At 35.2% G+C, this 24473-nt stretch overlaps 1 protein-coding gene across 1 annotated transcript in view; it reads left to right on the top strand.

Annotated features, from left to right (window-relative positions):
• Nucleotides 1-24473, top strand: part of LOC148941101 (uncharacterized) — an 88002-nt gene that overhangs the window by 61181 nt on the left and 2348 nt on the right. The window contains exon 5 of the mRNA XM_089104272.1: nt 2219-2408. Coding sequence (XP_088960398.1) covers nt 2219-2408 — 190 coding nt within the window. The remainder of the gene's footprint in view (nt 1-2218; nt 2409-24473) is intronic.

Genomic DNA, 24473 nt, shown 5'->3' with positions numbered 1-24473 from the left:
GACTATGTTTTTCATAAGCGATTTTTGTCGCGCTTTGTCAGAACTTAGCTTGATTGTCTGATTGTCTGGCTAAGAGAAAACCTACGCAACAATTTATGTATGAAAAAAAAAAAAAATTCCGATTGAATTTAAATAAAAAGAACCTCCATCTTCAGTCATGCAGTTCTTGGTAATAGTGAGCGCAAAATTTTAAAAAAGAAACATAGAGGGAAATTCTGAGAAAAAAAAATCTAAAAATATATGGCAACAAACAGTTTAAGATGATGTTCGGACGCTGAACATGGAAAATAAATCAAACAATTAAATAGCGAATTTTAACAACGCTCTTCGTCCGAGAAAATTCAAAATTAACAATTTGTTATCCAAAAAACAACTGCTCGTTTAAAGGAAACCTATGTTTTCAATGTAGGGTTTGCTGCAATCAAAAATTTCCTAAATGTCCATGGAGTTCTTTTTCATGAAAATTCATATGATTTGTGTGTTGTCAATATTCTAAGATATATATGGCTGTATAAATAAAAAGTAAAAAGGCAAGGTAAAAGATGTGGCACTAAACTTTATAGTCCAAACTGGTGGTGCTGATCTTGTTTCATGGCCAGGGCCGTATCCAGGATTTTTGTTCAGGGGGGGGGGTTTACTAATTTTTGACTTTTGGGGGGGGGTACTTATTTTTGACTCAGTTTTCGACTAATTTTTACCTAGGTTTACCTAGGTTACTGATTTTTACCTAGGTTTTACTAATTTTCGACTTATTTTCGAGTCGGTCAAAAATTTCGGGGGGGGGGGTCAAACCGGGTAACAACCCCCCCCCCCCCTGGATACGGCCTTGTTCATGGCTCTTCAGCCAAGAAGTGCGTTTGGGGGCCAGGAAGACCATTGCAAACCATCAGATTCCATTTTCACTGTCCTTAGTACTTAAAACAGTGAAACAAATACATTTTCATATTTTTAATATATAATCTAAACTATAAGTTGGTATTTTATGGAAGATCCTTTATGCCGTATATTCTTCAGTATCTTCAAATGGGGGGAAGGATGAGGCTTTTCTTCCCTTATCTGCTAAATGGGTAATTTTTTCCAACTTACATCACTGTTGTATAATTTACCTGTTTTGGAGAAATTTTGCTAATTCAATAGTCAGCTCTCTCCCCTCCCCCAAGATATGAAAAATTGAAAAAAATAAGTAAAAGCCTGCTATGCATATTCTCTATAATTTGTAATGCTACTGTAGTTGAAAAGGTTAAATAAGTTTGTCTTTTATTGAAATTGATTTTAATGATTTTAATCTTTTAATGGATTTGAACCTGCAACATCCTGTATAGTAAGTCAATATTGGCTGAAAATAATGAAAAGGATAAATCCTAGCAAGATTTTATCTATTATTTTATACCTAATTAGCTGATTTACCAGTTTTACTTATGCATCCATGTTTTGAATATTTAAATTAATAAGTAGTGTTTACAACAGTAATGTTTACTAAATTAGTTACACAAATTTTACGTCACAGCAGCAGCTGTGTAGCACAAATATCTGATTTAGTTTTTAGTCATCAATCACAATAGCAATGTCCAAAGAAGAAGCTTAGGAGTTTATTGCGGGAAAAGAAAAATGAACTAAAGATTGGGACATTGTCAACCCAACTCAAAAAGAAGAGGGGAAAAATGATCTAAAATTCAGGACGCACGCCATGATTGCCTACAGTTGATGAATAAAATGAGCATAAATCGAATTTGTGTGCTCTTTACTAAATAGTATTTTGACAAAACTTAAATTCATTTACGTTAAGAAAATTTCAACCTATTGGTTTTCAAAATAGAGGAGGGCTATTACCTGTTAACCCTAGGAAAATCAACATCTTAAAAGAAATTCATTAAAAGGTGGAAAAAGATCGACAAAAAAAAATGCTCAACTTGTCTTCTAGCTTCAAGGCAACTCTAAAACAGCTGTTTTACCCTATATTTCCTATAAAATATTTTATTTTACCTTATTTTACCAATTTTGCCTTGTTTTTACCTATTTTGCTGACCAGGTTTTTACTTTGCGGTAATTTTACAACACCACTGAGAAAAGAAGAATGAACTAAACATTGGGACATTGTCGACCAACCCAAAAAGAATGGGGGCAAAATGATCTGAAATTCAGAACTCACGCCTCGATTGCCTACAGTTGAGTGTTTTTTTTTTTTTTTTTTTTTTTTTTTTTTTTTTTTTTTTTTTAGTTGCCACACTGGACAGTTTCAGTTCTGCTGTGAAATATGTGGGAAAGGCTTTAGTTCCAAGAGTGTTCTGCAATTGCACAGGAACACACACACAAAAGAGAGACCATTTTCATGTCATCTTTGTGGTAAAGCTTACTCAAACAGTGGAACACTTCATAAGCACAAACTTCGTCACCAGGAGATGACTAAGGTAACTTTATGATATTTAGGCAATTTGGCTATAGTAACTTGATCAACTATCAACTATTACTGCGACGAACAACTCACCGCAGCACCAAGCCAACACAGCCACGCACGCTCCTCCTCCATCCAAGTTTACTCAAACTTTCCCTATTTACACCCTACGAGGAAGTTCCCCTTTCTCTTAGATCTTTTTTATGACATTCTCCTACCCCAATCTCTGACAACTTGTTTTCCGTTTAGCCCTAGACGGTTGGCTGAAAAGGACGATCTTTGGCAATCTGTCATTCTTCAACCCCCGAACGTGCCCTAGCCATCTCAACATTTCTGTCAGTATTGCCATAGAATGCGGGATTGAACCACACTTTTCGTACAGCCTACTGTTTGAAATATGGTTGGTCAGCCGGGTCCCCAGAACAATTCGTAGGCAATTTCACTGGAAAACATCTAGCAAATCTTCCTCCGCTTTTCAGAGCGCCCATGCTTCAAAACCATATTTGACAACTGTCATCATTGTAGCTTCCAATATTCTAATCTTGGTTTGCAGACTTATCGTCCTGTTCTTCCAGTAAATGTCTAATGCAACCTTGACACGAGGAAAATGGTTAGTTTAACTTTAAGATATATCGTCTAGGGTAGCTAGTTAAGGAAGGTTAATGGCCGAGACAACTTCGTTATCAGGAGATGACTAAGGTATTTGGGATAAGGTAAATTGACTAAGGTAAATCACTAAGATAACTTCCTCGTCAGAAAATGGCAAATGTAGCTTTAAGGTAAAATATTTACGGAAACATGGGAAGATAACTTCTTAAAAAACGTAAATGACTTACTTAGCTTTGTCATCCGGAAAACACTAAGGTATTTTAGATGAGGTAATTTGACTAAGATAAAAAGGGCTAAATCAGCTTCATCGTCAGGAAATGGCCACTGTAATTTCAAAATAAGATAGCTAGGATAACTTCACTAAAATAAAATCTTGATAAAGGAAATGGCTGACATAATGTCATGATAAGATATGTACGGTAATTTGGTTAAGGTTACTTTTTAGGATAGGTAATTGGCCAACATAGCTTCGTCATCAGGTAATGGGTATTTCGGATAAGGTAACTTGATTAACGTAAGTGGCTAAGGTGAGTTGTTTGGCTTAGTTAAATCGAAAAGGTTAAGGAAACTTATTAAGAAAGTTAAATGGCTAAGGTACCTTCGTCATTAGGAAATGACTAAGGTATTTTGGACAAGTATTAAAAAAAAAAAAATTCGCATGCTGGCCAATGGTCTACGTTGCGCAGGTACAGATATCCGGATTCGATGCCTTCGGCCGGGAGTGAAGTGCATGGTTGAAGGCAAATCATCCGACGCTTCCCATGTTTTCCCCAGGTATTTTCAGGTAAGTATTCTTGGATAAAACGAACGAAACGAAGCGCTAAGACAAAAGTAGATATTTCGGCAAGGACCTTCGCCAAGCCATCCTCAGTGCTAAAAAAACACTCAAGAAAATTAACCTTTTGGAGTGAATTCCAACAAAGCAAAAGAAACACTGAAAAAAATAGCCAGAATAAATGAAAGACTGTTCACAAATTAGACTGGGAAAAAATTCTGTGGCGATTAACACAGCTTGCCTACTGACCTCATTTTTATTAGTGCGCTCAAGTCATCTTGGTTTAAAATGAGGAAGAATATTATTTGATTATTCTCAGGTTAGTAAATGTCATCTTAAATTGGATTTATAGGAATATCTTCAGTATCTTTATTTAAAGCTCTACCTATCTATCTTTTTAATTACAATTGCGCCCCTCAAAGATTGTGGTAAAACAACTGCTGTGTAAATTAAAATTGCCTCGTCAAAAAGAAAAAAATGATTTGAATATTCAAAACGTGGAGAGCCAAGGCAGAAGTAAATTAGCATTTTATTTTCATGTTTTAGAGATTTATTTATTGAAATCTTTTGTTCCTGTAGTCGTTCCCCCAACTGTTGACAACTCTGCCAATGTAAAACTTCCTACAAGAACACGATACTTTGTAAATGTCACTACCAATATAGGGTCAGTTTTATCTTTCCCAGAATTGTAAAAACGTTCAATCTTCAGTTCATTTTTGAGTGAAACAGAGAGTTTATGATTTTTTTATTTTTCAGGTTTGTCGCTGAGTCTGGGGATGTATGGTAAAATAGTAAAAAAAAATTTCACTCATAGGGATAACTAAAGAAAGGGGGTGGATTCTTTGTTTTCTTGTTTTGCCTTTTCTAATCTTCATTTATTATTGGGTTCATTATTTTATGGTTTTACAATTTTTAAGTTGTTATCTATAATATTATCAATAAGTTTAATGGGGAAACCATCACAGAATAAAATGTTTTAACATAATTTAATTTAGAGATTACATGATTTTGCGAACAGATTTTCAGAACTTGGTCGACTGAGGGGAACACCACCCCCAAACGTCGTTTATAGCCAGTGTTGTCTTAGAGCATATCTAGGTTAGGCTAAGATGATTTCTTTAAAAAGATAATTTGACTAGGGTGAGTCGCTAAAGTAACCTCGTCATCAGAAAATGGCCAGAGTAAGCTTAAGATAAGTTTGCCAGGGTAACTTGGGCTACCCTAAGATAAGTTTGCTAGATTAATTTGGGAGCAATGTCTTGGTACGGGCAACATCAGCAAGGCAGCTTCATCATCAAGAAAGGACCAGTATAATCTTAACGTGAGATAGATAGGGTAACTAGGGTAGAATATCGTCTTGATACGGTTGACGTGAGTGAGGTAGCTTCGTCATCAATAAAGGTCACTTGGCGAAGATGTTTTCTTGAGAAATGTAACTTTTTCTTCAGGAAATGGTGTTATGTAAAGTTTTAATAGTAATTAAGGATTATTGAACTATAAATTCTGTCGCCTCAGAGCTTTGTTTCCACAGCACGATCAGATCTGATTTAAGAGATACGAATCCTTATAGGCTAACAGGTGTTAGAAATATTTTTCTAGGCTGCGGCGATGAGAATTTCTCCGTTAGCGCCACTTATAGTGCTGGAGATTGTGTCAACTAGGCTAGCGCCGTTTTCAATTAATCGGAGAGGGTTGAATACGAATGTACATAAACGTAGCCTCTTCGTTCTTGAACTATCTAAAGATCAGATACCTTTGGGAGCTTTTACCTTGGAGACTTACAAAATAATTACCTATTATTGGACTAGACGCAGACATATAAATGAAATAAACACAGATAAGAAAAACAATAGATTTATTGAACTTACATGCTTAGTTGTACAGCAACGGGTCACTTCAATGACAATAAAGGTGACCAAAATATAATAATTTCGTACTAATCGTTTCAGGTCTGACTTAATATTAAAATTAAAAAACACATCTACCCCATTACCAAACGCAGTTCTTTCGTCCTGCGCTGTAAGGACTGCTCGCCATTGGCTCACGTGCCCCAAGGACGCGAATCCTCGTCCAATAGTCTCTTTTAAATGTTTTTAATGATTCAGGCATTCACACGGTTTTTTTCCCATTTAAACTTCCTTAGAAATGTTGTGAATAGCATTTTTTTGGCTACTAATTATCTTAGCGAAATTCGAACGACTACGTCGTTGTTTGACTGAAGCTAGAATGCAATTTATCTTCTTTCTGATTAAGAATTTAGACTCTTGGAAGCGGTAATTGAACTCAATTAGGGGACGTTTAATTTCTGCCCGAATCATCGTTAGAAGGTAAGAATCTTGTATTTTAATATATCGCCTTTTACTCCTGGTACACATCACCCTTCCCATCAATTAATGACGTCCCGTCATTAGTAATTGCTCATTAGGAGTGCTAAAATTTTTCAATTATTTTTCTTATTTTATTCTACACCCCTATCTAAAATTCATCCACCGGACTAAGATTATTTATGGTTCTAGGTTAGCTACTGTACTAAGGATTTTTTTTTTTTTTATATATCTAGCACTGATTACTTTTACATTTCCAACAAAGTTGGGGCTATTCTACTTTTACATTATTTTTTTTTTTGATTTTGCTGTCTATATGATGTACTACATACTATCTACACTACGTTAAATGAATAACATGATAATATTACACCTAATTCTACTTGTGGTACATACATGAATGATTTATAACATACAATATTGGGTTAATCATATTCACTGATAACATTAAAACACTTTCACTATTGGTATTTTTGAATTATCAAAGTTATTAGGAAGAAACACATGTAGCTTCACATCTATTCATCACCTTTCGTGTCCTTATTGTACTACACCCTTCTGTCTTAAATTATTGTCCTTCATTCTTTTTGTCTTGGAAAAAATTTTGAAGCATTTACGTTATGATTTCATCATGGAACAGTTCGAGTCTAGTTGTTTTTACTCGGTAAGTTTTCCCTAATAGTCAACTGGGAAATGACCATTAAATATCGTTCTAATAGTCAACTGGGAAATGATTCATCCCACTACAGGTGTTGGTGTTTTTCTTCTCAGCTTATCATTTTTAGGATTTTTGAGGCACACAGAGGATGTATTCTCGCGTAAAATTGTTCATTTGTTCCTTTTGAAATGGGTTGTCGTCATACTATAGTGACTCTCTTAATATATTGTATTTAAGTTCAACTTCAAACATATTCAAATATCGTTCAACTTCAAATGTCGTTAAATATTGTTTATCTTGTATTGATCGATGGGGTTCTCAGAATTAAACTTCAAATTGTCTCTAACTTCAGCTTCAAATATCTTCAAATGTCTTTAAGTATCATTTAACTTCAAATCTGGTTGAATATCGTTTATCTTGTTCTGATCGATGGGGTTCTCAGAATGAAACTTAAAATTGTCTTTAAATTCAGTTTCAAATGTCTTCAAATGTCTTTAAGTATCATTTAACTTCAGATACCATTAAATATTGTTTATATTGTTTTGATCGATGGGGTTCTCAGCATTTATGTGATTATATAGTTCGTTAAAGCACTTGATAGTGAGGTTCAAATATAGTGTTACCTGATACGTAATATGGTTCATAGTCTAAGAAACAACGATCAAGGGTAACTGTTGTTCTCGTAGACGAAGTTGGGATGAAAGTTGCCTGGAGTTATGGTGAGTACTCTTCGTTGGTTGAGATATGATGAAAATAGATGCTACTGGGTCGTATCTGTACTGGGCAGATCTTTGTAATACTCAATGACCAATGTGTCCATTTACTTTCCTGTAATAAAAACAACGCAGCAGAATCACCAGTTCTTTGAAGTAAATACACATACAATAATTCACGCATTACTTGGGTTATAATTGTTCCCATTGGGAAGTTCAATACATAGAAGTTTCTTATAAAATATTAATTCTGTAACTTTAAGTATGGTCTCTTATTATACTTTCTAATATATACTACTACATACACTTTATTGTACATACACTTTATACACTTTATTATACACTTATTTTTAATTTTTGAGGTCTAACTTTACGACTCATTTCATGCCTGCATTGTTCACGCACGTCCGTGCTGTTTAAGAAACGCATGTTGCAGCGTCATAACCACACGGTTTTACGCAAACGATACTACAATGGGGGAACAAGACATAACAAGGACGAGTGGAGACCTCTCTACCCACTCGTTTTCAGATGTCTTCCCTATTTCTTGGCTTAGACGTTCTCATGGGGTTCCGGGTTTAACCTCAGCTGAAATGCAGAAGTGTTCTTCTTTGTTTCCCCGTGTTCTTTTCTTGGATTTTCCGTAATTACGAGTCAATATTGGTGCCTCATATTTGCCTTTCGAATAAGGTCATTAGATGCAAGATTCCAAGCTTGCCCGCGTAGATTCCAGTTGATGCTTGGCAAAGAATATAAGCGTAATGCAGAACTGGCATCAATATCTTTTTAGAAGGCTATTGTTTGAGCAAATCCTTCAGCACTAACTAAATAAATATTATATTAAAGTCTTATTAGAATCCGTTAAGCGAGAAACACCTTCACATTAATAGGGAATTCCTTGTGGGTTATACTTAGTCGCCATTGGACATACACAGGGTTTCAATCCATATATCTTAACTGATTAAATGGTTTTAAAATTTTACATATTATTATTGAGATATAATTTCACATCCACCGTGAAATTCTATATATAAACGTACCAATAGGTTGTTTGGTTATTGTTACCAATAGTTGTCTATTGGCACATAAATTAAAAGAGTGAGAGGCAAATGGATGAGCCATTTGTAGACATACAGTAATTATACGCGGCAATAAGACAAGATATTTCATCTACTTTTAATAGTCTGTAGTGGTAGTTTTTTTTTTGATTTTATAAATATGTCATAGGGAGTGGCATATCCTAATTTATTTCGTCTATTAAAGACTAAAATTATTTTAAAAATGAACAACACTTCCACTTAGTCGTGTTTACTTCAGCTAATAAAAACAAATTCGCTCTATCAAAATATACTGAAAACTGGCTGAAATTTGTACGGGTATAATGGGGGTGAAGAAATATAGTCAAGAGGAAATCTTTTTAGTAGTCACTATATCAGAATTGGATAATTTAATATACATGTTGCTCAAATAAATTTCGCATAAACTAAAAAAGGGGGAAACAGGAAAAAAATTGACTAAACGTTTTTCACTAAATGACGCACAGTCTTTTTAAGTTAAACATAAACCTTAGTCTAACTTAAGTAAATTATCAGGTTCTAATTAGTTTAATTGAGATAATTGAATTTTAATTAATAACTTATTGAGGGATTATATTTTAATAAATAATTAAAGTGAAAATTGAGTACGAATTGATTATTAGAATAGTTAAATAAGAATTTGACTGATATTTTAAGCAAGAAAAATGAACAAAACGGCAAGTAAAAAGGATGACTAAACACTAAAAACCTAAAAATAGAGCAAAACACGATTCAGATCAAGGTCTAGCTATGAATAGTGTCGGATTATCGAATTTTTAAGTCAGGTTAGGCATATTTGATTTACTTTTGATTTAAAATTTTTTTTTCAATGTTCACGTAGAAGGCAATTTCTGTAGGGATTCTACATCTTAGAAAACTCTTATGCCCAATAGTAGAGAGGAGATTTCGCCTTGTCTTAATCCATGTATAAGATCAGTAGTAAAGATATCACCGTCATCACCTTGCAGTCTTCTTATTGGTAGAAATTAAACGATTAGTAATTTTTTTTTTTTTTTTTGATGATATCAATCTTTGTTCGGACCTGGGTCGATTTTTCAATTAAAATTCGAGGGGACCTGAGTCAGTATAGGTAAGATATAAAGTGACTGACTTGCGAAAATATGTCACAAAAATTAGAGCACAATATATGTCATTGCTAAACCAATGAAATTAAAAAACGTTTTTGTCACAGAACGATAGAACGGTGATCTTTCTGTTATTGTATACGTCATAGATATAAACTAGTGAAATTAAATTTTTCGCCAAGGAGCTAAAGACATTAATGCCTCTGTTTCTCCTTGAAAGTAATGTTTAACACAGCTGTAGGACAGCATACATCATAGATATAATATAATGAAATAAAAAAGCTTTTCTCTCTTTTTTTTGCCTCAGAGCTATGAGAAAGTAAACTCTCTGTTTCTCTTTCAAAGCATTCTGATCCAAAAAACGAAAACTCAACGAGCTCACTGAAGTTTCTATTCAACCTTTAAGTATTGCTTTGACTGGCCCTGATTGGCATAAAAATGATAATTTCTTACACTTGAAGGACTGAAAAATGTCCCTTCCTACGGTCGTTTACACGCAAGAAAATTACAAAAAAAAAAAATGGGCCTTGAGTTACACCCCCGGCTTCCCACAACAAGTGGTCCAACGCCCCTTGTCGTTCTCAGTAGACCACTAGCTTCCTACCGTTGCTTATTTTATGTGATCGTCAACGTTTTGACATTACTCGTATTATTTTATTTTATTTTTTTTTTTCATTAATATTGACTTGGTTAACTTTACTTGCACACTTTTGAATTTATTATGGTGTTAAATTTGTTATATTTGAAATTTGTCTTTACATTATTTAGGGATATTTCCATCTGTCAGGTTTTTTAACCGTTCTGCCTGACTGTGTCGTTACTTTCTCCTCTGTTTCTTGCGGTTTTTTTTTCGGTTTGTCTAGCGAAAAAAGGTCAAACTTTTTGTATTGTTTTTTCAAAAATTCTTGCCCTTTTAATTTCGTTTGTTTACCGTGTGCGGCTGCTGAGGTTGGCCATGATTTTTCTATTTCTTTAGCTACTATATGATTTGCTTCACCATCAGACTCTTCGGAACTAGTTTATGTCGAATCTAGATTAGAAATTTTATAGGTGGCAATTTTTGAGGTGTCACCTGCCCTTCCTTCGTAAATTTCCACTCCTCTGGATGTAGAAGGTTTATTCTCTAAGTACTCGCCTTGAGTTCTCAACTCGGGGGATTTGAAAGATTCTTGAGAGCTTTGGGAGGAATCAAGAGTTTTTGCGGGGTTCCTCCATTGTTTGAAGGACATGTCTTCAGGGGGATGAGGCATTTTTTGCACTAAGGTTTCCCTCCATGAAGTCCACTGTTTATGTTTGACCTTGGACACAATTATATCATTATAATGACCTTGCTGGTCATCCGTTGGAGTTTTATTCTTGGGGAATGCACTTTGACTCGTTTTTATGGGAAAATCTATTAAATCAATAGCTTCTCTCAGGTTTTTTTTGGTTAAGTATTTGGGAGGAGTTTTCTTTACACCAATACCGGGTGTTTCTACATTTCTGTTTAATTCTTCTTGTAAAGACAGGGGCCTTTCTATTGGTATTGCAGGGGAAACTACATCGTCTGGAAATCTTTTGGGGGACATGGTGTCGAAATTCTATCGGGGGAAAACTTGGTTTTTAGAGATATTGTATAATCAAAAACTCCTGTACTCACCGACGAGTAACTTTTGGGAGTTTTTGGTATTTTTATTTTTCCTGGTATTATGTATTTTTTTGCTTGAATGACTATATTTTCAATGGACAGAAATTCTTCAAAGTTTCCCTTATCACTGCCTTGCTTGAAATAGTCGTGATTGTAATTAAATGGTCTTAGCTCGGCCAATCTTGACCTATGGGGCTCATTTTCCAAATCTGACGAATCAGTAGGAGAGGGATGTGATACCCATCTTTCTGGAAATTTGGCTCTTTTTATTCGGTCAACATGCGCCTTGTAAGTTCTTCCACTATCGGGGTTTTCCATTTTAAAGTATATTCATTATCGTACTTTTTGACTATTCTGTACGGTCCAGAATATTTGTTGAAAAGTTTTTTTCTTTCTGTTTTTTCCTCTTTCCTTAGGTAAACGAAGTCTCCTACTTTGAAATCTATATTCCCCTTAACTTTGGGTTGGTTTCTTAGCTCTTGGTTTATTTTACATTTTTCCAACTGATGTCTAACTATTTTATAAGTTTTCCTCATTATATTTATAAAGTATTATTAGTAATCTTCTGAGCTATTATAATACTGGTAAGATTCAATAATATCATCTTATGGATTTTAAAATCAAGACCGAAAAGTAAATAAAATGGATTGTCTCTGGTTGTTTCGGAATAAGCAGTGTTGATAACGTTGGTTAAATAAGGTAAGAATTTATCCCAGTCGCTCCTATTGTCTTTCGTATAAATACTTAGAACGTTGGAAAATATTTTATGCCTGTTTTCTATTTTGACATTAGCTTGTGAGTGGTACGGAGCTGTCACCATTTTCTCTATGTTAAGGAAACTCATTAAATCTTTTGTTACTTTTGCAACAAAATTGCTCCCGTTGTCGCTCAAAATTTTATTAGGAATGCCAAATTGTAAAAATAATTTTGCTAATGTCTTACTTATGGCATAGGAACCTTGATTTTTTAATGCTTTTGCAAAAGTAAATCCGGAAAAATGATCTACAACCGAAAGAAAGCAAGTATTACCTCTGCTAGAAACAGGTAAGCCCCCACTTGTCCCGCATAGGTCAAATGAGATAATATCGAAGGGGTACTTTGCTACCGGGACCCTTCCCATCGGAGGATTTGGATAAGCTGGGGGGATTTTTCTTAAGTTACATGCTTCGCATGTACTTACAAATTCTTTAAGTTTTGTCAGTGCAGATTGTACTTAATAGTATTGTTTTAACTTATGGATCGTTTTCATAGCTCCTATATTTCCGGCTGTGTCCGAATGAAAATATTCAAATGCAGGCCCTATCAAGTTTTGTGGTAACACAGGTATTATCGAGGTTTGGTTTTTATTTGTCTCAGCAGTCACAATTCTACACAGTATTTCTTCATCAAGGTCGTAGTAAAAATTATCTATCTCTTTTCTAAGAATTTTGAATTTATCCGGTAACGCCTTATCATTCACAAAAAATCAACTAGTGCTACACACATTTCGTCCTTTTTTTGCTTTCTTTTTATATTTTTCAAAGACAAGGGGCAATAGTTAATCTTATTTTCTTTTACTGCGTCTTTGACTTTGTTTTTCTTACATCCATGATTGCTCTTAGCAATTATGGCGTCAACTTCATTTTCTTCAGCTTCCGATGGAATATTTTCTGGGTATCTGCTTAAAAAGTCGCAAGCTGCGTTTTGTTTTCCCTTTAAATGTTCAAATTCATAATCTAGGTCTTGGATTTTCATAATCCATCTACCTAGAATGCCCGTGGGGTTTTTAAATGTGCGCAGGTACTGCATGCTTTTATGGTCTGATCGTAATATAAATTTTCTACCAATTAAATAATACCTAAACTTGTCCAAGTAGTCGATAACAAATAATAATTCTAAGTTTGTGGCGGAATAACTACTTCCGCCTTTTTATGAAGCTTTACTTTAATGGCATATAACTTTTTTGTTTGTTTAGGCGTTCCCTGTAGAGGGCTAGGGTTTTCTGCCGGGATTATTTGAGAAAGAATAGCGCCTATGCCCTTTGAGCTAGCATCAGTGGTAACGATGAATTTTCCGTTTTCGAAATCAGGGAGTGATAAAATTGGTTCAGAAGTGAGTGCCTTTTTGAGTCGGTCTAGGGAAGTTTGAGCTTCCTGGGACCAGGTAAAATTATGGGAGTGTCCTTTGCTTAATTCCGTGAGAGGTTTTGCAATTTGGGAATAATTGCTTACGAATTTTCTAAAGTAGCCAGTAAGTCCTAAAATTCCCCTTAATTCTTTCATAGTTCTGGGGGCCTTAAGGTTTTCAACACATTTTATTTTACCAGGGTCTGGGGATATCTCTCCCTGGGTTACTACTACTCCTAAGAATTTAATCTTAGATTGAAATAAATTTACTTTCTCAGGCCGGCATTTTAAATTGCCTTGCCTGAACTTCTCGAACACCTTAGCTAATGTTGCTAAGTGTTGCTCATTGTTTTTTCCCACGCATATAACATCATCAACAAAATGAATTATATTCTTTAATCCTCTTAAAAGGTGCAATAGGGGTCTACATAGCGCGCTTGAACTTGTTTTAAGCCCAAATGGTACCCTTAAGTATTCATAAGAACCATATTCGGATGCTGAAAATGCAGTTTTATGGACATCCTTTTCGGCTATTTTCACTTGGTGGTAGCCTTGGGTAAGGTCCAAAGAAGTAAAAATTTTGTTTTTGCTTGAAATTGAGTCAAGAATTTCGTCTATTCTTGGTAGAGGAAATTTATCGCTAACTACTTGTTTATTGAGAGCCCTATAATCTACTACGAGTCTAAGATCTCCATTCTTGTTTGGTACTAAGATCACTGGTGCGCTATACGGACTTATACTTGGGCGTATAATTTCGCTTTTTTCTAATTCATGGATTTTATTTTTTAACCACTCTTTGTGCTTATGTGGCACACGATATGGCTGTTTTGCTACGGGATTACCAGTCGTTAAAATTGAATGCTAGTAAAATGGGATCAGCCCGATGTCATTTTAAGATGCAGAAAATACATCCTTAAAATTCCATAGTAATTCGCATAATTTTTTATTAAGTTCCATATCCGTAATATGATCCATATTAAATTTGTTTAAAAATTGTGAATTAGTTAAAGTATATTCGTTATTTGAAGTTTTGATACCGTTAACTAGGTTTCTTTTAGAATTTTCCCATGTATTTAAATCATTTTCCGTTAAAACCTGGATTTGGACTAAACACGTCCCCTTTTTTATTGTAATTGTATCATTTTCATGGTTATTGGTTACCCAAATAAAACCTTCCCCTTTGTCATAAGATATAATCTGTTCCTCGCATAACAGATTTTCGATTATTTCAGACGGTGTCGCAAACCATATTTCTGATTTGCTAATTACTGGCTCGATCATTTGTGATATTTGAATTTTTTGCATCGTTTTGGGAGGGACTTTTGTTTTCCTTATCGAAAATCCGTAATATTTCTCTTCATTTTCATTGTTTATTAGATTCATGCTGGCGCTATGATGCGCCATTGCGGCATCTTGTGGCGTCACGTTGGGTTTTACTATGTTTTACCACAATTCTACTATTTTGTTAAATTGATTTGACTTTTACTGTCACATGTCTCCTATTTTTATTTTCACAGGTTCGATACTATTATTATTTAAATTTACTTCATTTCTGAAATATCTCTCAGGATAATTGAATAAATTTCCAATTATACCATGTCTTTGCGAGACATGAGGTTCGAAATACTTTGACATTATACCACTAGAAATTTTGTTTACTGTTATGTTGTCTTCGTAACCTCTGTTACGATTTCTTAAGGTAGAAATTTCTTCCCCTACCTTAGCTGGGTATACAAGCCTTTCGTTGGCTACGTCTAATAGTATTCTATTAGACCTTAGAAAATTTGCCCCTATAATAGCTTCATATGGGAAATTATCACATATGATAACATTTGTCATGAACGTTCGATTGTCTCTTTTTAAGTTTAGGCAAATTGACCCTTTTGCATTTAATTTATGACCTGCCACACTTGCTAAATTGGAATTATTAGGGTTCCTCTGTCGTTTAATGTGAAGAGACAACATATTGAATACACAAGAGTTTATGATACTAATTGTTGCACCTGAGTCAATCAAAGCCTTAAAATAAACATTTTCTACACAAAAATCATTAAATATAGTTAACTTCTTAATAATATCATTACAAGAAGGCATTAATATTGTCTTAGACCTGTTAAATATTCCTGGCAGCCTCTGGGTCCAATTCATGTTTCTGAGGGGCCTGAAGCGTTGCCCGGAGAATTTATTTCATTTGTCGGTGCCTGTAATAGATATTCAGACGTATTAGGTTCCGTAGGCATATTTAAATGATTTACGTCTGCCTGTCTTACGTCTGCCATGTATTATTATGGTAACGTGGATGTCTCGTGTCAGTGCCGTTTGCTGGCGCTGACTGCCAGTGCCGTTGGCTTGTAAAATTTTCATTTCTCATCGGCAAATTTTCATGATTTCTATATTGCGTTCTCGCATTATATTGGCCTTGGCGAGTATTTAGGTTTTCTAACCGGTAATTAATTTGCCTGTTGGGGGGAGGGTTATACCGATTTTGTTGGTACGCGTTATAAGGTACCCATTGGCGCGATCCCCCTGGTTATAGACTACTGTATGATCGGTGCTAAAATTTGTTTTTCCGAACAAATGGTTGCCGTAATCTTCGGTATTACCGATAGAAATTCTTGATATGGGATTGGGGACATAGTGGCACTCTCTTGCTATGTGGCCAACACGATTACAATTATGGCACCTTATTATTGTAGGGTTAATGGGCTGAAAACGTACTGTTTTCTGCCTAGCGGGTTCTGGCGTTTTATTTCTTTGTGCTACTGGGGAGTTATTCCTTGAAAAGAAATTGGGGGATGCTTGATCGCCCTTGAAAATTGGGTTCGCATTTGTGTCGCCTAAGCTGTTTATTTTTGCTTTAACATAATTAGCAAACATTTTATCAACTTCTATTAGTCGCTCTACCTCTTGGACTGCAAGATCCAACGTCTGAATATTCTCGGATATTACTACTCTATATAGTTTTGGGGGTAGCCCTTGCAAAAAGGAATTTAGTATGACTTTTTCATACAGTTACCCAGAACCAATTCCGTATTTTGCTTCTACAGAAAAGCGTATATTATCCAGATATTCCCTTATATTTTGTGAAAAAACAAAGTTCACAACTCCATGTTTTAATTTATTTATTGAACTGGTTTCTATAAATCTCTCTTTGAATGCTTTTAACAAGTCATCAACCGTATTTATTGGAAAGTTGGCGTTATTGCCTATGGTTTGTTCGACCTGTTTTAGAAAAGTTAAGGCCTGGCCTCTTAATCTATTACGGGTTGCCTCCCCGTAGTAGCATAATATTTGTAGGCATGAATATATAATGAGTCGGAGGTAATAGGCTTGAGATTGTCTGTGCAGGATTTCAAATCTTGTTGATAGAAGAGCATCGCCAAGTGCTGAAAACCATGTTGTGACCAAGATGGGCCCAAGACTGCACAAAGACTCCATTCAAACTGGAGGTTCCAGGGATTTCTTGCTGTCCGGTTCTAAGCCGGCATAAACAGTTCGGTGTATACTTGAGAAGATATGTGATCCCCGTCCTGCACTGCTATCTGGAATCATTGCTTTTCCTGAGGCGAAAAAAAAATTCAATGATTTAAAGAACATGAAAATTGAAAATTGGAATGTTACAACATTAAAAAATGACTATCGTATCGACATTTTGACTTACGAATTCAGAAGATTCGAACTGGACTTATTAAGGGTTTCGGGAACTCATATCCCAGGGATAGGAAGTATGAAATTAAGTGATACTGAATTTGTTTAGTCAGGCAGGAAGGATGGGGTACATAGACAGGGAGTAGGGCCCATGATGAACAAGGAAGCTGCTAAGTCTTATTTAAGCTGGGAAGTTATTAATAATAGAAGACTAATTGCTCATTTTATGTCTAAAAAGTTCAGGGTATCAGTTATAGTAGTATACGCCCCTGTAGAACCGACTGATGGAGATACTAGTGACTCAGATGAATTTTATTTACAGTTACAGGAGCAAATAGACAAGGTCCCAGGTAGAAATATGATGTTATTACTGTGAGATTTTAACGCCCAGGTTGGTAGAAATAAGGATAGATGGTATCCCAGCTTAGGTAAATTTGGTGTAGGAAAAGAAAACAGTAATGGATACAGACTTTTGCAATTTTGTAGGCATAACAATCTAGTTGTAACCAACACGGTGTTCGGTCATAAAATGGCTCATAATCTAACATGGTATTCACTTGGTGGTAAGACAGCAAACCTTATTGATTTTTTTATTGTAAACCGAAGACTGGCAGGATCAATACAAGATACTAGGGTATATAGGATTGCCGTTATTGATGATAAAAGTAAAGATCACCATCTAGTAGTGTCAAGGGTTAATTCAAGGCTGAAATATCGGAAGGGTAATTACATCCCGGGAAGTGATGATGTTAGTAGACTCCAGGATGAGAATTTGAGAGAAACTTTCCAGGAACAGTTGAATAATAAACTGGAGAGTTTGAAATTTGATAATGTGGAAGATGGTTTTAATAATTTTAGACAAATAATTTGTGAAGTTGATGAAGGTGTCTTAGGGAAGAAAGCTCGAACTGCAGCTAAGATTATTAGTGAAGAAGCTTTATGTTTAATAGAAAGGAGTAAGGACTTGTACAAGAATTATCTGAGTGATAGATCGTATGAAAACAAAAGAAATGTAAAGAAAGTGGAGAAAGCATTGAAATATGAACTAAGGAGGTGTGAAGTGGAGGCCATGGATAAAATTGCCGAGGATTTAGAAGATGCAGCTAGACGGCATAATAGTAAAATATAGGCACGTTAACAAATTGAGAGGTAGTAGTCAATCCGGACTTGTCCCAGTTAAAGATTGGAATGGGGTGGCAATCAGCGATAAGGAAAAAGCTAAAGCGAGATGGGCCGAACATTTTGAGAACTTGCTTAACCGAGATAGAGTTGCAGGTAAAAATATAGAGGAAAATGAAAAAAGTTTGTGATACCTTGGATGTGAAGGAAGATGTGTTTTGTGAGGAGGAAATAGCAACAGACCTAAAAGGATTAAAGAATAATAAGGCTCCAGGTGCTGATAGGTTGGTAAATGAGTTTCTTAAATATGGTGGCTCTGGGGTTAGAAATAAGTTATTGAAGATTATGAATGTGATTTTTGAAAAAGAGGAAGTACCTAACGATTTTAGGAAAACCTTAATTAAGCCACTTTATAAGAAAGGTGATAAAAATGAGTGGGGTAATTATCGAGGCATTAGTCTGGTCAGTGTAGGTAGCAAATTGCTTAGTAATATGATACTTTTTAGACTGAGAGATGCCGTAGACAAAGTTTTAAGAGAAGAGTAGTGCGGTTTTAGAAAAGGTAGAGGATGTGTTGATCAAATTTTCACTCTTAGGCTAATAATTGAGAAGTGCCTAAGTTTTCAAACACCTTTGGTCCTCAGTTTTATAGATTATGAGCAAGCGTTCGATTCTGTTGATAGAGGAGCTTTAGTAAAGGTTTTATCCTTGTATGGTATACCAGACAAATACATTAAAGTGATGAGTGCTATATACGAGAATAACACTGCTGCGGTTAAGGTAGGACATGAGGTTAGCAGCTGGTTTTGTATTAAATCAGGAGTTAAGCAGGGTTGTGTTCTATCCCCCTTTATATGGATTATTTTGATGGAATTTGTTATAAGGAGCACAGGAAATGCAATGGGAGACCACGGAATCAAATGGGGAGGAAAAAGTCTCCTGGACTTGGATTATGCTGATGATTTAAGCATCCTAGATGAAAGTGTGACCGAAATGAATGAAGTTTTAGAGGTTTGCGAGTTCAGGGTGCTAGAATTGGTTTGGAGATTAATGTTAGGAAGACTAAGTCACTTAGGCTAGGAATAAGTGAAGATGAAAACGTGACGTTGGGTGATGAGGGGATTGATCAGGTGGGCAGCTTCACTTACCTTGGTAGTATTATTAGTGGCGATGGTGGGAGCAGTGAAGATGTTAAAAATAGAATAGCCAAGGTTCAAGGTGTTTTTTCACAGTTAAAAAAAGTCTGGAAGAATAGGAAGATAAGTCTGCAAACCAAGATTATAGAAGCTACAGTGATGACAGTGGTCAAATATGGCTCTGAAGCATGGACGCTCCGAAAAGCGGATGAAGATTTGCTAGATGTTTTCCAGAGAAATTGCTTAAGGATTGTTCTGGGTACCCGGCTGACTGACCGTATTTCAAACAATAGGCTATACGAAAAATGTGGTTCAATACCGCTTTCTAGGTCTATAATGAAAGAAAGGTTGAGGTGGTTAGGGCATGTTGTGCGGATGAAGGATGACAGATTGCCGAGGATTGTTCTTTTCGGCCAACCATCTAGAGCTAAACGGAAAGCAGGTCGTCCCCGTCTGGGGTGGGAGGACGTCATAAAGAAAGATTTAAAGGAAATGGGAACTTCGTGGGCGGGTGTAAAAAGGGAGGCTTTGAATCGATTGGGGTGGAGGAGGAGCGTGCGTAGCTGTGTTGGCCTCAGGCGGCTTGGTGCTGCGATGAGTTGTTAGTAGTAGTAGTAGTAGTTTTCCTCCAATTTCCGACTCGCGCCATTTGTTATGTAATGTTTATGAGTAATTATGAATTATTGAACTATAAATTCTGTCGCTTCCGAGCTTTTTTTCCACGGCACGATCAGATGTGATTTAAGAGATAGGGATCCTTATAGGCTAACAGGTGTTAGAAATATTTCTCTAGGCTTTGGTGATGAGAATATCTCAGTTATCACCACTTTTAATACCGGAGATTGTTTCAACTATGCTAGCGCCATTCTCAATTAGTCGGAGATGATTGAATACTAATGCACATAAACTCAGCTTCTTCGTTCTTGAACTATATAGAGATCAGATTCCTTTGGGACCATTTACCTTGAAGGCTTGCGAAATAATTACCTATCATTGGACTAGACGCAGACATATAAATGAAATAAACACAGATAAGAAAGACAATAGATTTATTGAACTTACATGCTTAGTTGTACAGCAACGGGTCACTTCAATGACAATAAAGGTGACCAAAATATAATAATTTCGTACTAATCGTTTCAGATCTGACTTCATATTCAAATTAAAAAACACATCTACCCCATTACCAAACGCAGTTCTTTCGTCCTACGCTGTAAGGACTGCTCGCCATTGGCTCACGTGCTCCATGGACGTGATACCTCGCCTAATAGTCTCTTTTAAGTGTTTTTAATGATTCAAGCATTCACATAGTTTTTTTCCTATTTAAACTTCCTTAGAAATGTTGTGCATAGCATTTTTTTTTGCTACTAATTATCTTAGCGAAATTCGAAAGACTAGCGTCGTTGTTTGACTGAAGCTAGAATGCAATTTATTTTTTTGCTGATTAAAATTTTAGACTCTTGGAAGCGGTATTTGAACTCAATTAGGGGACGTTTAATTTCTGCCCGAATCATCTTTAGAAGGAAAGAATCTTGTATTTTAAATATATCGCCTTTTACTTCTGGTACAATGGCCGAGGCAACTTTAAGATAAGGTAGTTAAGGTGACTTTGGTGCAGGTAACATCTTGAGAAAGGTAAATGGCTTTAGGTAACTCCGTCGTGAGCAAATGGCTAAGGTAACCAAGATACAATAGCTGTGGAAACCTGGCTAAAGGTGAAATTACTAAGATGAACAGGTAAGGTATCTTTTTAGTCAGGAGACAGTTGAAGTACTTTTAAGATTAAATTCTAATTCATTTCAATAGGTTTAGATTGAGTTTTATACCATCTTTGTTCCTAATACTAATGTTTAATTTTACAGTTTATGCTCAATTTTAGGCTCCATCTTGAAACTTATGGTACAAATTCTATTTATTTTTTGTTAATAATTTTTCTATTTTTTTATTTGTTTTATCTTCTGAGGATTAAGTGTACATTTTGATGTTTAATGTATGACGTTGATACAATCGATTTCCCAAGGATTTCGTTTCATGAGAAACATAAACTTCGCTTTTTTCGCCTTTCTTTAGTTCTTTTTAACTAAAAACTTGTCATATTTTTCTAAATTATTAGAATGTATTAAAAAAAATTTTAAATCTTGAAATCATTTTTAATAAAATCGAATAATTTGTAAATAACAGTAATAAATAACCAGTTTTGCAACATTTTATAATGTTTTCAATATTATTTAAAAATCTATGAAAATAAAAATAATTTGTGGGTTATTTTAAAATTATAATTGTCAGAATAATTGGCTTACTTTGGAAAAGAATGGGTTTGTTACTTTTTTCTTTATAATCTTCAACGTTCGTGTGTTATGAAGACAGCTTACAAAATAAGTAAGTTTTGCTGTAAATGAAATTTACTGAAAAAGTGGCTTAGTAATCTTAATTAGAAAGTTTTCAGAATTTAAGTGAAAAAGTAAATTTTTGGGTTGTTGTACTTAGTCCCCATTTGAGTTCCGCTAGGCTTCATCTCGTCCATTCCAGCCAGTCAAGTCGTTTAGAATCTGAAACATCTCCTGTAAGTTTAAGCTCGTTCCGAAATGTCTTGACTTATTTAATTCGTCTAATTTATTTATTTTCGTCTATTGTATTTATTCTATTTAATTTCCATTTATTTATTTTCGTTTTGTAAATTTATTTATATGGAATGAAGTGAAGTTGGTAACAAAATTTCGGAGCTTTTTGTATTACATTTATGTCAACTGCAATTTATATCCAATTGCCCTAAATTAAGCGAACTTAATTGATTGGTTCGTTCTTTTCATATCGTTTGGTACGAGTTCATAGTCTTTCATTGAATATACAGTCCTTCTTTTGGCTGTTGGTCTGTTCAGGGCATTCCAGAAAGTTCGAATTGAGTTGTTCTTCATTTTTAGCTTTTAGAATCAACTGGAAAAGAAAATTTGTAATGCCAAAAATATCTTGCTTTTCAAACAGCTGAGCTGAGGGGGGGGGGTACCTCTGCCGTAAAGCTATAGTTTCTTTTTGTTATTGGGATTTTCAACAGTGACGAAAACAGAAAAAAAAAAAAACTTTCAAGCATCTTTTCGGTGTTGTCACGGCTACGGAGTTAGTAAGTCCAAAACAACGACTCCCGCTTGGGCTTCGATTTTTTATACTTTAGGAGGCACTGACTGTTTTAATTTTTTAAGTTGCAACTCAAACACCTTAAATGTCAAAGCAAAGGTTTCGACGCCTAAAATATTTGAATCCGAGTTTTCAAAGTAGTTTTATTCTCAGGTGAATTAGAGCCGCTTTGAATGTTGAGGTGTTATGACAATCCAGTTAAATAGGTTATGTAATTCTGAGAAAGTACAAGATTTGGAGTTTTTTTTTCATTTACTCTGATTTTAACTCCACATTCGTAGTCTCTAAAGGTCGCAACTCAATACTCCTGGTTTCAAACAGTTTGTCGTGACGAACTGTAAGTAATGAGCGACCCGGCTCAATAGTAACCGAAACTCTAAAACAGGAATTTTGATATCAATTGATACATCAAAAGAATCAGAGGTTTATGCTGATTTCAAATATATAAATTTTATCAATTTTAGTCTTACTCATCAAAAGTTACGCGCCTGAGGAAATTTCTCTTATTTTCGAAAAAAGGGGGTAACACGCCCTAAAAGTCATAGAACCTTAATGGAAATCATACCATCAGATTTAGGTTATCACAGAACCCTGCCGTAGAGGTTTCAAGCTCCTATCTGCAAAAATGTGGAATTTTGTATTTTTTGCCAGATGATTGACGTAAATCAAACAGTTCGTGGTAACGAACTGTAAGTAAGGAGCGACCCGGCTCAATGGTAACCGAAACTCTAAAAAACGGGATTTTGATACCAATAGATACATCAAAAGAATCAGATTTTAATACTGATTTCAAATATATAAGTTTCATTAAGTTTAATGTTACCCATCAAAAGTTAAGTGCCTGAGAAAATTTGGCTGATTTTCGAAAAAAGGGGGAAAGACCCCCTAAACGTTATAGAACCCTAATGAAAATCACACCATCATATTCAGCGTATCAGAGAACCCTACTGTAGAGGTTTCAAGCTCCTATATACAAAAATGTGGAATTTTCCATTTTTTGCCAGAAGAAAGATCACGGATGCGTGTTTATTTGTTTGTTTGTTTGTTTGTTTTTTTTGTTTTTTTTTTCCCCAGGGGTAATTGTATTGACCTAGTTGTCCTACAAAGTCGTGGGAGGGCTCATTGGAATGGAGATTAAAATTTCTATTGCCCTTATCAGGTGACCAAAAAGAATGGTGGGCAGCTAGGCCCCCTCCCACGCTCATCTTTTTCCCAAAGTCACCCGATCAAAATTTTGAGATAGCCATTTTGTTCAGCATGGTCGAAAATATGATAAATATGTCTTTTAGGATGACTTGATCCCCCAAAGTCCCCAGGGGGAGGGCTGAAAGTTATGAACTTTACTCAATGTTAACACATAGTATTGGTTATTGGGAAGTATACAGGCTTTTTCAGAGGAGATTTTTTCTGGTAGGTGGGGGAAGGAGAGGGTCGGGGGCTATATGGAAGGATCTTGCCATGAAGGAAGTTTTCATGGGGGCAGGGACATTGCTATGAAGGGCGCGCCGGATTTCCCAGCATTATTAAAGAAAAAGATCAGGAATTAAATAAAAAAAAAACAAGTTTTTCAACTGATCAACTGATTGTGATTAATATGTAATTTTTAAATAACTGTAAAAAAAATTCGAACTACAGTTTATAGAGCAGTGTATTTAATAGGGGGCGAACCCCCTAATATACGTGTTAAAAATTTATGAATATAGAAGTTCGTTACGTAAGTTAATTCTAAGTTACGTATATTTATTACTAATAAAAACGTTCGTAAATAAAATTAAACAAGTTTCGAGAAAGCCATTTAACCAAATATAATATGCAAATTTTGTTTTAATTATTCATGTACGGTGAGCCAAAATCAAAACCTGCATTAATTCAAAAACGTTCAAAAATTAAATAAAAAAAACAAGTTTTTTTAACTGAAAGTAAGGAACGACGTTAAAACTTAAAACGAACAGAAATTATTCCGTATATGAAGGGGCTGTCCCCTCCTCAACGCCTCGCTCTTTACGCTAAAGTTTGACTTTCTCACAACTCTATTTTTCTAAACAATAAAAAAAAGTTAGCGTAAAGAGCGAGG

Source organism: Artemia sp. Qi Xiang Cuo, chromosome 18, assembly GCF_049724085.1.
Source record: "Artemia sp. Qi Xiang Cuo chromosome 18, ASM4972408v1, whole genome shotgun sequence".
In the NCBI taxonomy this organism is placed as follows: Eukaryota; Metazoa; Arthropoda; class Branchiopoda; order Anostraca; family Artemiidae; genus Artemia; species Artemia sp. Qi Xiang Cuo.
The sequence above is the reverse complement of the archived record's forward strand: the minus strand, read 5'-3'. Positions and strand labels throughout refer to the sequence as shown.